The sequence below is a fragment of the Battus philenor genome, unplaced genomic scaffold (assembly GCF_028537555.1).
Source record: "Battus philenor isolate CCGP_79_NKW_IND1 unplaced genomic scaffold, ilBatPhil1.0.hap1 SCAF_17, whole genome shotgun sequence".
NCBI classification, from domain to species: domain Eukaryota; kingdom Metazoa; phylum Arthropoda; class Insecta; order Lepidoptera; family Papilionidae; genus Battus; species Battus philenor.
The window spans coordinates 10,176,705-10,195,482 of NW_027181679.1; the positions used below are offsets into that span (position 1 = coordinate 10,176,705).

At 31.9% G+C, this 18,778-nt stretch overlaps 1 protein-coding gene across 1 annotated transcript in view; it reads left to right on the forward strand.

The window, feature by feature from the left end:
* LOC137920058 (dihydrolipoyllysine-residue succinyltransferase component of 2-oxoglutarate dehydrogenase complex, mitochondrial-like) overlaps positions 1-17,883 on the forward strand; it is a 126,172-nt gene extending 108,289 nt beyond the window's left edge. The window contains exons 4-11 of the mRNA XM_068763290.1: positions 11,313-11,443; positions 12,109-12,271; positions 13,037-13,243; positions 13,845-14,005; positions 14,550-14,708; positions 15,325-15,458; positions 16,697-16,854; positions 17,749-17,883. Of these exons, the coding sequence (XP_068619391.1) occupies positions 11,313-11,443; positions 12,109-12,271; positions 13,037-13,243; positions 13,845-14,005; positions 14,550-14,708; positions 15,325-15,458; positions 16,697-16,854; positions 17,749-17,883 (1,248 nt within the window). The remainder of the gene's footprint in view (positions 1-11,312; positions 11,444-12,108; positions 12,272-13,036; positions 13,244-13,844; positions 14,006-14,549; positions 14,709-15,324; positions 15,459-16,696; positions 16,855-17,748) is intronic.
* Positions 17,884-18,778: the final 895 nt, after the last annotated feature.

The window sequence follows — 18,778 nt, forward strand, 5'->3', positions numbered from 1 at the left end:
CGAATGCCTGAAGTCGTAACCTAAAAACATTTAGCAAAATATTAAGATTTTATTTCAAAAACATTTCTTTTTAATATTTTATTGTTATTAACATTGCTACAGAAACAAATTGTTGTTTTTTAAACAATAAGTATTCTTACAACATAGTATTCGACATTCTCGAATTTTTGAACTAAAATTAAAAAATATTCTTTTATAAATAATCAAAACGTTATTGTTTTATTTACAATAGGGCTTTCATTTTCTTTTAAAAAAAATTATTTAACAATATCTTAACAAATAAAATATTCTTTTTATGTATACACCCTTCTGTTTCAAATTAAAATGTCTACCAACCGCGTCCGCAGTTAAGACAAAGTCTATCAAACCACTGCGCCAAATTTATTGCGCAACGGAAATCTTGCTTAGTACCCCGCCATCACAATGGCTCCTGCATCCGCTTCCGGTGTACACTTGAGATTCGAATGTATTAAACTTCCTTCGCCTTAATTAATTGTTACACATGAAACTATACACAAGAATAGTCTTCGGTAGATAAACATGGCTGGAATTTTGAAAACAATTTAGTAATTTTATTTTACTTATTGTCATCGTCATTATCATGTGATATATAATGTCAGCCAATAGACGCCCGCTGCAAAGTGGAGGCCACTCTTAAAGATCGCGACATTGAGTCTTGCGTTGTTCGCAGTCACCGACGTTGACTATATAGTTGGTTCACCTAGTGGCTGGCTTACCTATGCCGCGGCTACCATTTGAGTATTTTTCGGCGTCAACGGCCATCGGGCAATATGCCCAGTGCCACTGCAGATGAGCAATTCTCCTAGTTAAATCGGTGTTTTGTACTTTTTGTACACGAATAAAATTTATTAACTTTGTGGAAGGTAAATGAATTCACACAAACGAAATTATTTTAATTTCATCAAATACACAACTAATTAGTCAACACGGAATTTTAGATACTTCGTATCGCTTACTGCGGGCATTGTCCGTCCACGGTCAAGACAAACTATAAATCTCAGCGAATACTGCCAACTATTTGTTCAATAAATCGACAACTTGCCAAAGACCGGACTTACGAACGAAGAAAGTATCGAACTGTTCAGGAGACTGTCTGAATGCGTAGTGACGCGATAAGCATTTTAAAATATCGATATAAACATAAATACTCTGTTAATGATATTTAAACAAAATTTAAGAATTATTTTTGGTATCGCCGAATTCACAGAATAATATTTTTATCTGTTACGGTGAAAATTTTTAAAATAATATAATAAAAAAAATCAGCGTAATACCGAACATCGTAGCGATCTTTGGTGGGTGATATGTATGCTAAACAGTATGCGTCTATCGACTGTCATGATTATGATAATGATGATTGGCAAAATAATGACATTTTTTTAATGTTTTTAAAATAATAAAAAGTGCTTTTAAGACTTAGACAAACTGTTGCCACAGTAAAAAAAGAATATTGCATAAACTGCCTTGTAATAAAATGTAAAAAAGATATTTTATTTTGTCAATTATTTATAATTTTAGTCTTTATCATACATAAACGAAAAATAAAAAATAAGATGAAATAGGCAAAATAATTATTACAAAGGGCGGTCTAATCGCAAACGGTAATTTTTTCCAGACAGCCATTGGATGGACTTGGTACATAATACCAATTACTCATGTTACAAAGTACTTATAATACATACATCATAAAAATAACTACACACTAAAAAATTTCAAATATCTTTATTCAAGCAGGCATTTTATTGTAATAATCGAGTTCTATAAATTTCGATTAACTGAACATAATTTTAATTTTAGATTAAAAACCAAGAAAAGGAAGTCCAAAATATCTTGTAGAGCTTTATTATATATGCGTTTAAGACCCATGAAAGATTTGTTAACTTTCTGAAGACAAAATTTAGACACATCGAGTTTATTTTTATATCTATTTATTATGTGTTTGTCACTATTATTAGGTAAGTATTTAAATTTTGGTTCATAAATAATACATAACTATAAATAAAGTTTCATATATCCAGTTAATTACTATCGACATAATTCAAAATCGTGCACATCTCTATTCAGCAAGGTCCGATGTTTGCGGGCAAGTTTGAGCGTTTAAGCTGAAACAGTGGCTTACTTATTACCTGAGATGGCACAACTTGGACCTGCTGACGCTACTTCCTGTGCAGAAGGAACCTAATAAATTTTTCACGTAAGTACAATATATTTACGCTTTAATTATTTTCATAGTTACAGCCTAACATATGATATTGCAACAATTATACATTTATACAGTGTTAAAAAAACTGAATAGTTTTTATTTATTTTAGTTACTTACGTATTATTAAATAAACCTTACTATTTATTTACGATATAAGAGTTTGTATATATATTTAATTAATATTACCTGGTAAATAATTTTATAATTTTTGATCTCAACATTACGTAACAGTTTATTTATGATCATTATCACCATTTCAGGTGTAAGGCGTCTACTCTTTCGTCCACCGGTTGGAAGCAGTTGATCTTGTAAAGAGATCCTGGAAATAGCCTTTTCCGTGACTCATTGAGCGACTGTTAGTTTATCAATGAGGCCAGACTTGAGAGACCACTTGTCAGTACCGTAAGTCATATAAAAAAACAGCGTGGCTATGTAAAGTGAAAACTCTGAATTTGTTTCATTATTTTTTTTTCTAATAGAGTGCATCAAGCCAATATCTACTGCCAGAACAAAGTCTAAAGACACAGATAGTAAACAATAATTAATTTTAATATGTAGTTATTCGAATTTTCAAAACGCTTTTTCTTACTTACGTTATTCATTATTTCTGAGACCATGCATTTTTGGAGGGGGTACACTACACATTAATTGACCGCAAAAGAGTAGCAATGAAATGTACAATTTCGCTTTTAAATTTGTATAATGGATTATAGTTAAATGTTAAGTGGGCGGCGAAGAGAATCGTGCTGTTTTCTGTGGTTTTGCAAGGCAATTGTTCAGAGTGCAATACATTGAAATAAAATCTAGTTACGTAAATAAGTAGGGTAAGACCCCACAATCAAGGAATTCTTATCGTCACACAATTGAAAAGAATTAGAATTTAAATTAAATGAATAGATAAGATGTTAACAAATAAGAGTTAAATGAAAGACACTAGTAAAATAGAAACTAAGGCTGTGATATAATGTATTGTGATTTTCAAAAATATAAAACTGTGATAACTTCGCAATCATGGTGAGGAATAAATGGAGATGTCTGTAAGAAATGTAAAATATGTAAAGAATGTTAAACTTGTAAAGCAAGAAAGATGAAGAATAAAAGAAATTGTAAAGTATGGAAGAAGAAAATTTAAGTAAATAAAAATTTAAAACCTTAGAAAATTATTAATTCTATATAAACCAAGTCCCTTTTCCGCATTTAAGGATGAACGAGAGTTTTCCAAAAACTATGACCTTAATAATGTTTTAAAAACAGTGTTTTATATCAAAAAGGTTATAAAAACCAATATAACATATGTATGTAAAAAATATAATCAAATTTTAAAATTTTCAGTAACGTCATTATTACTGTAGCCAGTGGGTGGTCACTTAGTAAGCCAGAACCTATGAACAATATATCGAAGTATTAATCGCTTTAAGACTTCACAACTTGTTCTCGGTCGAAACTGCCTCCGACTTATAACGGCTGTAACTAGAGATACGCGAATACTACACATAATAGCACCACAGTTGCTTACGGTACAAAATTTTTGGACCTAACTTATTACAATCAATTACTCGCAATTTTTATATTAATTAGACCATTTATGTCAAAGTTACTGTTAATTAATTTAACTGTAAATTAATAATTAGATTGTCACGTTAATCTATCGCTCGATACGGGCAACGGAATACCAATCATCAAGACGATCTTTGAGGGATGCCTATGTCATGCAGTTCGCGTCAATAAGCTGACATGATAAGAAAATATAACATAAAAATATTGTAACAATACCACCATAATTAACATTATATTTTAAAATTTAGGTACATTGAACTTCTAAACATTGTCACCCACAACACTAGAAGCAAAGTTAATACTGTCTACTGCGTAACAATTGCGACCAATAGTTTTATAACCTCTTTAAGTATTGCAAATTAAGCTATTAATAGTAGTTTCAGTCTATTAAAGCCCACTTTAAGTCATAGGCCTCCACCAAAAATAGTGAAATATACTACTATAATCATCACGCTTGGCGGTTATCGCAGTGTGGTACGCAACGAACGCTGCTACTCATCTTCTAGAAACTTCTTTGTGAACGCTAGAAAACCTATTAATGCACAAAGTGTTATTAATGCACAGTAGTAATTATTTATAAATTATTTTATTAACGCCATGAGACTCATATCTGATAACATTTTATTTACTAGGCTTTAACTTATAAAAGGAGACCTTTTTTGTAGTGTTTTCCTTTTATAAAATTCTTATATGTTGTCAGTTAAATAACCATATATTTAACTGACATTTTTAAAAATATTACGTTTACATATATGAACTTTCAAAATAAGATTTTAGTAGATACTTATGTATGTAAACATAACTAAATATAAAATGACTATAAAAATAAATTATATTGCATTTGCTCTGATTTTCTATAACAATTTTTTAAAAAAGCTGCAATGCTTAATGTATGTAGATATGTGAAGAACCAAATGAAGAATATAATAAAATAATATTGATTGATTAAATGTATCTCTGATGTCTTGTTGTAATTTCCTGAAAACTATATTAAGGGAAGCGTCATATAACACTAAGCCTATATATGTAATATAGTTGCTTTTGACTGAATATTAAAAATTAAACTGGTCAATTATTATTTTACGTCAAAAGGAAAATCACGGTTTGGTTTCATTCATAGATGGTTTGGTAAGTGAGCAATGGCTTGCTGGCAGAGAGTGCCCGTCTGGGGACGTCATAGATTCCTAATCAAAGATGCGGGTTGCACGAATCTTAGCAAATTAGTGGGGGAGTCCCCTCCTCGGCCAGGGCTGTCGCTGTACACATTGAACACATTTATTAAGTCATTACTAATAGTAATAATAAAATGTAACAAGTATTATTTCCAGTTTTATGATTAATAATATATAATATTTATTTATACATGAGATGTAGAAAATAAATTGTTGAACGCTTACATATATCTCTTCTATCATATTCATTTATTTCGCCTACCTTTATTAACTCATCACTACCTACTTACTTTACGCCTACGGCTAATTTAACGGCTAATTAATTATTATTAATTTTATAATTACTTTTTTTCTTAATATAGTATAAGAGTAAAAAATTAACAAAGCAATTATAAGCCGTGAAAAGTTTTAGGTTCAACGTAAAGAAGCGTTGACTTAAAAAATTCTTAGGGTTCAAATTGAAATGACTATTCTTTATCTAAATTTCTGTTAACTCATACCAAATAAAATATAAAAAAACATTGATTTTTATAGGGATTCTTTAATAGTTCAAGATCGCTTGCCTACCAAACAAACTCAGTCGTAAGGGAAACAAGAACATAGGAGGAAGTAGACGCATCTCTGCTGTGTAAACGCATTCTTAGCTCTTATATATCTATCTAAATGGTATTAAATCTATCCGGCAAATACTAAAATTACTTATCTGTTATAACACTAGTTTAAAGTTTTACATTGCAGTTTCCTCAATAACATATTCCAGAAAAAATAATACGACATCACAGATGATATTTACTTAATCGATGTTTAAATTTTTACAATCTTTATTTACACTCATAATATACTTACAGTTGTCAACCCTGAAAACAAATAAGCAAGGAGTCCATAGCGTCGTCTTGAGTGGCCACCACTAATGTTCCGTTCAAAGAGCCCTCTCTTACGCACACAACTATTGAAAACTTCGATTTACACCCCTGTACATCTCCCTTTATATGCTTTCACGTGTTTTCATTAGACATCCATTTTATACTTGTTCAATAATAAATATAAATGTTACGTTTTGAATATTCATTAATATTTCATGTAATTCTATTTACAGATTGCAATCAGTTGGTCGTCGACTAAAGAAAAGCTGTTTGCTTTTCATTTTGTTATAAATGGATTACGACTCAACAAAAATCTTTGTGAAACATTGAACACCTTATGTAACAAATATGTATAATCAGTACCATATTCAAAAGATTTAATCGAGGTTCGCAACAAGTGCGCCTTAAAATAAATATGGATATGTCGAAACTATGTCAAACGCCCATGACGTGCCCACCTCAAATGTCTGTTGCAGTTTGAAGTCGTAGATTCATACGTATATACTATTTTTACCTCGGGTATATGTGCGAAGCCAAGACAAGCTTCACAGAACTTTTGAGAAAGAGGTCAAGCATAGATTCTCACTTGACTATCCAGCGTTCGAGAAAATACAACGCATCTTTTGCGTCCAATATCCATTAGTGGCTCCAAACCAAGGTATCGAACTACCAAGGTACGAACTGTAACTACTGTACCAACTGGGACTTGAAGTTCGGAAGTGGACACCGCGGACTGGCAAGCATAAGGGAAGACAATCACCCACGAGGACGACCGTGTTAAGGTAGCCGAAAGCTGGATGCAAGTCGCTTCCAACCAGTCTGATTATTAATCTGTGGGGGATGCCTATGTCCAGCAGTGGAACACCTGGATACTCTGTGTTTGGCACTAATCGGTGTAACATTACTTCTGAAGATGCCCCGTGGAGGGGTGAAACACGTGTTAAGTAATTTGGTGGTGGTGGTTGTGTGATTCGCATTGTTTGCCGCATACGCATTTATCAGCGGGCTGGCGGGCGGTGCATTTCATTGCACGACTACCACTACTTAGGATGGACTTCCGCGAGATAACGCCTGATTCCATTAAACACCTGGATGACAATGGAAGATAACTACTGTTAAACAATGTTAATTGATTCCTCAGTGTTGAATACATTTAAACGACGAAACTTATAACTGTTTACTTAGTAGTACTAGTTGTGAATAATTTTTATATGATTGTATACATCAAGCAGTATGTCTCCTTTATTAAAATTAAAAATTAAAAATCAAAAGGATACCTACATTTGATTTGTTTATTTATATGGGGGACCGGAAAGTAATGTCGTTTCTGTCGACATAATTTACAGAAAAACCGATTGATTTTTATCGCCCCGACATTATTATTAAAAATTTATATACTAGACGGCAAAGGTTGTTGATAACGAAGGTGAATATATTGTTGATTAGAAATGTGGTCGAGTGTATTTAACTTAAGAAAGCGACATTACTTTCCGGTCCCTCTAATACTTTCAGAAAAGCCAGGACAATGATCTCAACACTCTTAAATCCTGCCACTAAAACTTATTTATGCAACGACAAATTTGACATAAACAGCTTCCAGCCTTGGATTCAGATAACAAAAATTATTTTACTATCCAAAAATTGACCATAATTACTTTGTTAATTAAATATGCACCGTTAATATCTTCAAAATGAAGTCTTTTCTGCACCTAAAATATTGTAGCTGGGATTATGAACAGTCCCATTTATAACAAAATCTTTTAAATTTCTTGTAGTATATTTGGCAAGACTCCAAAAATCAAGTTTCGCGAACATGTGATATCACATGGTTAAAAAGAATGCCGCCGCTTTCTAGAGTAATGATTTAAATCATTTTAAAAAATCTTGACATGAAGTCAATACTGCAAACAAAAACTAATGCAAAATCAAAAAAAAATATGTTGAAATATCTGAAATCCTCTACACTTTAGATTTAGCATACTAAATGGTACAACAACGTATCAAGTTATCATTAGATTAGTATTTTGTGAACAAATATAAAACAACAAATATTTCAAACATATCATGTATGAGTATATCTTTAAGTGATGCGAGTACTATTAACCATAAACGTACTGTTTTCTGCTAACGCCATCTATCAGAGAATAGAAGAAATATTGCACTGCCATCTGTAGTCGAAAAGAAATATTTAATTTATTTTAAAATTCATTGGATGTTTTGATACAATTTCTTATAAGAATTATTAATGAGTGACAAGTGAAACAACATGCTAATTTTATTCTCCATTTTACAATAATTAATTCCAAAATAATTACTTAATTATATACCACCATCCTCCTACTAAAAATATTTCCTTTGAAACACGAAATTTGTCTTCGAATAAAGTGCCTACATTCATATAAAATATAAATTTTCAAAAAAAACGTCGTGTTACACGTATCTATAATATATAAAAAATTAAAATAAGCTTCACCATCCCTTTGTATCTGTCCATCTGTTTTTGCTAATATCAAGAAATGAAACCTTCGTTCATCGTAGAATAAAAAGTTAAAAAGAAAGAATCAGAATTGATTTGTGTCATCTTTTTGACAATGTAATGTTTTGTACTGCCAAAATATTTTATATCTGGAAAGCGTAATATGTATAGACGAAAAATTTTACAAAACGTAAGTAAATTCTTTACGTTAAAATATAAGGTTTAAATATATTTTTACCTCATACTTAATACTTGCCCAAGTATGGAAAAGTAGCCATGACGCACGTATTCTTCTACTGTCACTTCTTAAGTTATTTTCACACTAGTTTCTAAAAAAAGTACATTAATAACTCTAATTAATAACATCTCTGGTGTGTTTTTTACATAACAAATATTATGTAAAAGTTTTTTTAATTGCCTGATTTTATTATTCTACTATTACGTAACAAAATTATAATTTATGGAAATTTCATATCATACATTAATTCAATGTCATTAATTTTAAAAATAGGTATTTATTGACCTAAGTGTGAAGGACTTTATTTACGAATAAAGTAACTAATACGCAATAATATATATAATTTTAACCCGTAACTAGACTTAACGCTTAGGTTTATTAAAAACGTACAGATAAAAAAAATGTTACGTCAAAAAGATAAAGTTATGATTATATTACATTTTAGAGATACAATGAGTTTATACATTTTTCTTGAACTACTTATATAGGTGATTGGATTACTAATAAAGGTGACCACTACTTATAAAAGGTCAAAATTTAAATTTTTCTGATGGAATGCAACAAGCCAATGACTTTTGGCAGAACTAAGTCTGCATGAACAGTTTGGAAACAATAATTAATTTAATATGTAAATATCTGATTTTTATTTACATTACGCTATTTATTATTTATGAAACTATGAAATTTTGGATACTGTGCACCAAACATTAATTCTTCACTCCCTTGTACCTTTTACACCTATAATCAATCACACTCTATGTGTTGCAAATTAAAATTAGATCGTATTGAATAAGAATCTGTGTTTTACTTATCAAAGAATAACTCTAATTTTTTTTAGTTTATAACGCACTTGTCTTGAATTTTACTATATTTGAAAACCGACACAATAGCCCACATTAAGCGTAGTATTTTAAAAGTCGCGACATTTTACCAAATTATAATTAATTAATTAAAGGGTGCACTGTATATTGAAAACAAATGAGCTATACGTTTTACACCTATAACCAGCCTTTATAAATAGTTTTTTTTTTTTTAATTTAGGTATTGCATGGAAAACTTCTAACAAGAGCACTGCCTCCTTTCTATGCAAATATTCGACGACGATGTACGAAGTAAGTTATTATATTTTTGTTTTTAATTATTACATATTTACGAGCACTTAGCGGCTAGTTATCTAGATAATTCACTCTGGCTATCACAAAGCAACGCCATTAAGGGTTTCGAAATATATTATATAGCGTAGTTAATTTAATTTTATTTAAATTTGCTATTATTGGTTCAAATTGTAAATTGGAACACCATCAACACTATTCTAGCTGTAGGACATCCACTTATAGGCATAGAACCTTCTCAATCGGTTCGAAACAACTTACCAATTTGCCTGTCTTCCGTGTGGGTTGCGATTGCCGATTTGTGATCTCCACTACAGAAGCTAAGACCGTTCGGTTATCAGCTCGGCATTCTGCGAGCTATGTGGCTTACCTTCTACTTCTTCTTGCTTACCAATCCGCTAGGTTATAATTATACATTATTAAGAATTTGATCTCATAGAGAAATTCTGATGGTAAAGTACCTGATGATGTAATTATAGACCTAGATATCATTATATAAAAGAGACTTTTAAATAAATCTTCAAGTGTCCATTGTCACATTTTAAGTCTAGTCTTGTCTGAAAAATCTTCATTTGCCTCAAGTAAAAAAATACGTATCACAAAATATACTATGATTATAACGATTTTCTATAAAATCCAATTACAGTCCGTTTTGTTTCCACTGTCAAATGTAAAATGTATTGTATGCAGCTTTAACATAATATTAATGCCAATATCAGACGCTTAAAATAAAACTACAAGACATTGTGACAGTCCTAGGCAAATCCTTTCTCGGAGACCATTGTACCTAGTCTTTTTATGTAAAGTCTACACAAACGACCTAAGATCTCGACTATCCAATCCGATATAGTGCTACCGAAACCTAAAAACGTAATACTACGTTTGGTGAGACCGATGCATAAAGAGATTCATCGCCGCTCTCGCGAGCGTTGCCAGCGGACGGACAGAACAGAGCGGCCAATACTCCCCCTGTCCTCACCGCACGCATACCTAAGGCGCGGTACAATGATTTCGGTAACACTATAACAAATTAGCTTGACGGTATAACTCTCTTCATAAGGCTGATACTAATAATAACTTTAAAATTTTAATTCTGTATGTCCTCAAACCGTCGCAAACATAACCGAATCGAAGTAAACAAAAGCCGAAAAAATAATAATTCAAGAATTTTATTTTAAAGAAAATTAAAATAGATTAAAAATATATAATACCTTTAAGTAAACACAGACATGTTCATTCAAATTTTCATTTTAAATCTGTTAAAAAATAATTATTAATTATTTTCAACTGGGCGTAACATCACTAAATTCTTGTCGTTTCCTTTAATTGTAGCAACGTTTACATTAGGAATATTAATTAATACATGTCATGTAGACGATACTAAAATGTGTAAATAAATAAAACCATGAATTTAAATTAAATGTAATATTTTTTAAATTATGCTTCATTTATAATCCATTACAATGTTCAATATCTATTCGAACGATAGAAATTTGTAATGTTATTTAAAATCATAAATTGAAACAAGATTTTGGCGCCGCAATTTTATCTGAATTTTACGAATAATCTCAAAACCCTGCTTATGTTATTGTTTCTATTTACTTTATAAATAGATTAAAATACACGATGACAGGGTTTTGATTTCGACTGTATGAATATTTAGATTGCAGGTCCCTTTACAATGGAGAATTCCAACGTGCACAACGTTAAAACGCGTCATACACTCGACTGCAGCGCAGCACGGCAAGGAGGTTGTGAAGGCACCTACCTTTCCCGACTCCGTGACAACGGGCGACGTCAAGTTAGCTAAATTTCATACTAAATAAAATAAGATTAATTTTATATTAATCTAAATAATTTACAAACTAGAACTTTCTTTAGGTATATTCGGATCTTAAAGTTGATTAGATGATTGCTGTGAATGTTTGGCTTCGCAGAGGTTTTTGTCAACGGCAAGCCTGCCAGAGTTCAACAATTCATGATCGTCATTTCTATATCTATTTTCATGTAGTTATTTACATGATTCATGTAGTAAGAAATGCAGAGCATTTTAATATTTTTATCCATCTGATTTCCAGCACCTTCTATCATTTGGTGATGTGGTCCTATTTCTACTTGGCATAAAAGTCTATCCAATGATTCTCTCGAAAAAAATCTCCGTTTGTACTTCTTCTTTAACCTATTTCATATTATTTATTTTATTTTCCTGTACCTTGACGTTCATCAAGACTTAAATAAAAAGTAAAAAATCATCAATAATTAAAAAAATAAAAAGATAAATCCTTATTTAATTTGCGTTTATTACTTTCATTGAGAATAACTTTTAAAAAGGGTACAGAGGCTTATAATGTACTTGATACGCAGAAATGCTAATAATGTATAGACTAGAAAGTTACAAAAATAATAAAATGTAACGATAGAGAAAAGAATTTTCGATCAAAGTAAAAAATTGTGTTTGTATAACAGGTTTATTAAAAAAGAAGGCGATGCGGTGGCCATGGATGAGGAAGTGCTTCAAATAGAGACGGACAAGACGGCACTTCCTGTAATGGCTCCAGGCCATGGTACAATTCTAAAAATGCTCGTGAAGGAAGGAGAGGCGGTCAAGTCCCAACAACCACTATTTGAGGTAGTATTATATACAATTTGGCAAGCATACTACATAAAATATAAATTGAAATCAACAGGTCAATGACAAGCTTCCACCGGTAAACATAGATATATTAACTAATATGTCGCAAAATTTTATAAAATCGTGTAAAATTTTGCGCTTTCGATAGATTACGATTTGAAAATTAATTTACAGATAAAAAAGAAATCCAACATTAGGACAAAAACTAGTTTGTTATCGAAATATTTATTGTAATGGTTTTTTTATACCTTTATATTCGTACATAACAAGTCAATATCCAGATGGGAGAATGTTTCACTGTTTTAAGACTGTGGAAAAAAATGGATAACCTCTAGAATTTGTTGATATATATAATAAAGATAAGTAAGCATATAGGCTTACTGGGTAGGGTTATAACAACACGTATATATTTATGGATGATTTCGCGAGAGCTTTCACTTAATCCATATATGGTGAAAAGGAACATCAATTGGATTTTTATTAAGTCACTCTACCCTGGACTGAAGTTTTACATAGTATTATCTTTGTTTAGCATAACATGAGCAAGTATTGCAAAAATTGATGAATGTACAATTTACCAAGAGACTTGTTTAATCTTGAGCTTCCAAAGAAATGTTAGTGAGATGTTACGTCTATAATATTCACAGCAAACTGTCTTATCGCCACATTTCCAAGACATCCATGAGTTATCGTTTTCCTTCCTCAATCTTCCACATGAGTAAAGGCACTAATTTAAAATTTTTTGTTTTATCTATTATACAGATGGATGTAACTGGTGTAGCGCCAGCCGCTGGCGCTGCTAAACCAGCGGCCGCTCCAGCAGCTGCAGCTCCTGCTCCGGCTCCTGCAGCTGCTGCAGCACCAGCGGCTGCTCCTGCAGCAGCGAAGCCAGCTGCTAAAGCACCGGCCGCGGCAGCACCTGCAAAAGCTGAGGCGAAAGATGGCGCAAAAGCACCTGCCGGACCTACAGTAATTATAAACTAAATTCATTTTAAATACAATTTTTGAAAGTTAAAAAACATATCAATATTTTCTCAAATATAATTTGGTTAATTCGATATAAGCACACAATTTTCGATTGTATTCGTCGTCACCGTCAATTCAACCTTTCATTTACTGTTGGATATAGGCCTTCCGCATAGATTTCCAATACAGAGCCGGTTCGAAGTGGCCTGTATCGAATATTTGGTCACCTCGAAGATACGCTACGCTTTTCGGTTCTTTCTACAAAACCTAAAGGTCCCAGCGGCTATATGTTCTGCACCCTCCCCAGTGCCACATCAACTTGCCAATCTGCAAATCTGCGTCGGTTACTTTCATTCGTCTTCGGATCTCCTCATATGTACAAAGTAACATCAATTTGTTTTCAAGCAGATAATAGTAACTTCTTCTACGCTACGCTCCTTTTCTAAGCTGTAAAAAATAAATAATGATTCATTTCCAGTTTAGCTTTTATACAATATTAATGATTCTGTGTTTATTTGTAAGCAACTTTACGGATGTTATACGAAATATAAATGTGATTGTGTTCTTGAAATATAGTAAGATATTAATGACAATTATATTACAGTTTGCTGCTATGAAAATAACCGACCCTACAAAAACTATAACCGGCACCCGCACCGAATATCCCATTCCGATGAATAAGATGCGCAAGCGCATATCGGAGAGGCTAAAGGAGGCACAGAACACCACGGCCATGTTGACCACGTTCAACGAATGCGATATGAGGTTAGGATTGTGAGGGCTTATATTATATATTCATCATCATCTCATCCGGAAGACGTTAACTACACACTACACCGCACATATTTAACTAATTACACATATATAACTTTCTAGTCACTGTTTATACGAGCTATAAGTGTCTTTTATATAAAATTGTATGTATTTCATTTGTGTTCAGAATGTGGTGAAACATTATTGTTCGACGGCCTAACTACGCCTCGTAACCAATAGCATCATAGGGCACAGTTGTTGCGTTTGAACTTTATTTTTTAAATTAAGAACTTTAATTTTGGAATAGAAAATATTAGGAATTTTAATTTTTATTGACTGAAGGATTTTTAATGAACTACAAGTGATAATCGAACTAATTCTAACATCGAAAATTAGTACCCTAAATTTATTTTTAATGTTATATTTAGACATAATAACATAATTAACATTTCCTTATAGTCATATCAATCTAATACAAAGAGCATGAAGGCGATAATACATATATTGTAACAATTTTTTAGATATATTTGATAAGGATATTTATTATTTTATTTAGTCGTTTAATGGCGTTCCGCAAGGCGAATCTGGAGGCCTTTAAAAAGAAGTACGGTGTTAAACTGTCATTTATGTCACCGTTTCTCAAAGCAGCCGCAAACGCTCTCGAGGACCAACCAGTTATTAATTCGGTGATCATTGGAGACGACATCGTGTACAGGTGATTTGTTTCGAAACTCGTCCTTTAAATTTAATCTATTTCAGATAACCTAAAAATATTCCAGAGCATTTAGAATATTTCTTGGGTGGCAGTGGATAACACACGTACAAGTATTACTTCCTTCTTAATTGATGAGGATAATTAAAGCCAGTTGTGACCTATGTGGTGTATATTACAAAGACTTTTTACAGTTAATATTGAATCACCCGTAATAGCAGCGACTATCTGACTGACCACTACCAAATTCAAATCAGCATTCGATTTCTAATACAACCGGGAAATAATAAATAAGAACTGAAAATTATGGATGACTGTAGTGGCCAGTAAGCCAAGCTGCCAATAAATAAGCTTTACTTGAAAATATGAAATAACTAGTTTTCCGCTCTTAACCTCCCATGCGAATGAAATTTCGTAAAATCCAATGTATATGCCAATAATTTAGACATAATTTACTTTGATTTTTAACACTAAAGACGACATATTACGTTTAATTAATTAATTATTTTATTGTCTCTGTTTATTAGGAACTTAAAAATTATATTGGGTACAATTAAGATCGTGATTCTCTCTTTTAAACTAAATTACGAGTATACAACAATGCCTCGTGTTTGCGCAGGGACTACGTGGATATTTCCGTTGCAGTGGCCACACCCAAGGGTCTCTTGGTGCCCGTTATGAGAAACGTCGAATCAATGGATTACCCTCGCATTGAACTTACCATAAACGATCTGGCCGTGAAGGCTCGTGAAGGTATTAACAAAATTAAAAATTAACTAATCAACACATATTAACTTCATTGACTACAGATCTTTTTAAACATGGTTTTCTAATTGATCTTCAAAATAATAGTAAAAAATATTTACAATAAAAAAAATATCTGCGCGTTATATTCCTTTTTCAAATACTGATAAGCTGGTAAAAAGTTATAGGTAATTTGTATTTAGGTTTCTATGCTATAATTATACGCTTCGCTGGAGATTTCTGAAGGCCGATTCAGAAATGAGGATATCCGTAAACAAATGAAAGTAAGCGATAAAGTTCAAGAGATGGGCAAATTATTGTGGCAGTCGACAGGTCATTTAGCGCGGAGAACGTATGGTCGTTGGGCTCTAAAGTTTTATGGAGCCACGGACCGACAAGCGTAACAAAGGCGGACAACCACAAGAAGGAAAGACGACCTTGTTATGGTCATTGGAAAATGATAGATCCATGCCGATCCCAATAAGTCGCATTGAACATCTACGGGGAAAAGACCTATGTTCCGCAAAGAACGTCCTACAGCTGAAATAATGATAATGATTGAGGTTCCCAATTTCCTGTAAACTAACAAGAGGAGGCAACTTGAATTGTATTAATACTGCCCACTCACCGGAAGCAACGTTAGTCCTGCCATGCCATAAATACCTGTTTTCTTTTTTCTGCATTCTATAATTGTTGTATTCTAAATGTAATTACATATAGACTGTTTCGCGATCAAAAATTCCTATAAAAGCGACTCTTGGTAATTTTATCTTAGCCTTACTTAGACTCTGCCTATAACTTTATGATAAGGGCGATTCCACTATCGTTTTGAGTGACCTGCACTGCCTTTTGTATGTGTAATTTCATAAAATTCATTCTTGATAATATTTAATTTTCCCAAAAATTTATTCTGGCCAAATTAAGAGAAAGCAATAGGTTAGGAGGTTTAAAGATATACATACACGTTTACCAAACGTCCTCTCCAACCCATAACAAGGTAAAATGCATTCTTAAGTGACATTTACTTGCCGAGAGGAATATTTCTACCAAAGTTTAAGTCACTAAGTCTATTGGTTTCAAAGATTTCGTATAAATAATGACATAAGCGGAAATCTCTTTATATACGTTCGTATATAAATAAGGTTTGAATAACATGAAGCTTGTATGCTAATGAAAAGAAGTCATAGTTTTCTATTTAGTGCATATAAATAAATTTAGCATGAAGAACGTTTAACAAATACAAACAGGTAAGCTGACGCCTAAAGACATGCAAGGAGGTACATTCACCATTAGCAATGGAGGCGTTTTTGGCTCCCTGCTTTCAATGCCAATCATCAACTTGCCACAGTCCGCCATTCTGGGGATGCACGCAATCTTCCAGAGACCAGTCGCTATCAATAACGAAGTAAGTGTTAAATCAGAGATAGGCTATCAGATTCATTTCGGCTTAGAGTAATTCGCAGAGTAATTATATGGGCGGTTACAAATGCTTGACAAAAGAAACTATTTCGAAACCTCTATTTACACAACAGGTATAACATATATAGCTATCTTATCACTCGCACAAGCACTCTTCAGTCTTATTAACCAAATCTCAAGAAAAGGTCTAATATATAGCGACTTCCGCTATGTAGCAGTAGTCGTGCATTGAAGTGCACCGCCTGACAATGTAATATATATAATATATAATATAATATATATATATATACACATTATCGATATCAAAATTACGGCATATTTTCTATACAAAAGCTAGTTACACATTAGAATATTTAATAACTGGTAATCAGAGTAGATATAGCACATGCACAGCATAGCACATATCATTTACATGTATGTCCTTGCGAACCCTAAGTAAGGTCCAGGTGAAAACATCTGCAGCGCTAATCTTTAATTGAATCTACTAGTAATTCTAGATAGTTTTAAGGTAGATCTTGAAGACATTCAGAAATGTAAATCATACTGTTGAATAAAGAATATCTTCATTTAATGTTACTTACAAAATCGCTGGTCTTTTTAATAATATTTAATATAAGTCATTATTATTATTGTGGCTCATAATATACTTATAAACATACTTTATTAGTACGAAAACTAAAAGTAGTCGATCTTAAGTTAACAAATTACAATATGGCAATAGAACTTGCATCATTTATTGGTAAGCAATAATAAGTTAAGGATGTTTACATTGAAACAAATTTTTTCTAAAATTTTACAAGAATACAACAAAAACTCTGCAAAACTTGTCTTGTTATACCTGTTATACTCTAGTTTCAATGAATATGGCAATTTTTTACAGATTAAAATAAGACCAATGATGTATTTGGCCTTGACATACGACCACAGATTAATTGACGGGCGTGAGGCGGTATTATTTCTGCGCAAAGTCAAAGCGGGCGTTGAAGACCCAACCTCAATTCTGGCCGGGATTTAAATGAATCTATACATAAGTCTTGCGTGATCGAAGTCTAAGAAAATCTTATCGCTATTCCAATTATGCCACGATAAAATAATTTTATTTCGTTAATGTGATATATATATACAGAGAAATAAATATCAGTCCCGTTATTTAAAGTTTTGAATGGCATTTTTATTTTTGTTTTTCCTTTACGGTAATACTAATGAACAAGTATTCTTATTAGATCATAGGAGTATATCATCCACATTCATTGTATTTTAAAACTTTTACTGAAATTTATACTCATTTTGATGTCTGAAAAAATTATCCCTAGCAAAAAAAATCTAAAAAGGTAACTATACAATAACTTATCTCAAAATCAAAATATTTATGGTCCTGTTTAACATACTGACATTTTTTTTATAATATCACGGCAATAAAACTCGTCAATGGCCTCTGAATTCAGCTGAATTATGTAATAAACTGAAGTTTCTGAAGAACCCTCGACCTGAAGAGGCCTTGCCTTATTTAGAATTAATGCTGTTAGCGACAAGTAATATAACAAAATAAAATTATTGTATATATAAATTTTTAAAATCATACGTTCATTGCTTTGAAACTAGAACTTCACTAGAAACGTCCAAAAGTAACAAACTGTTTACTACGTAGATATATCGTATTCACGATAATACTTATTTCATTTTCGTAGAGCCTTGTGACGATATTTATTAGTTACATTCTAATACCTAAGAAGATGTATGAATATTTATTGCATTCTGCCCTAATTATGGAAGACGTTTTGTTTTAAATGTTTATACAAAAATACAATTTTATGCTACATTTTATTATAAATTTTATGAAATAATTTTGAATAAATAGTAAAAAGAAAAGTACTTCTTTAAAAAAAAATTATAAATAGTAGTAATTCAGA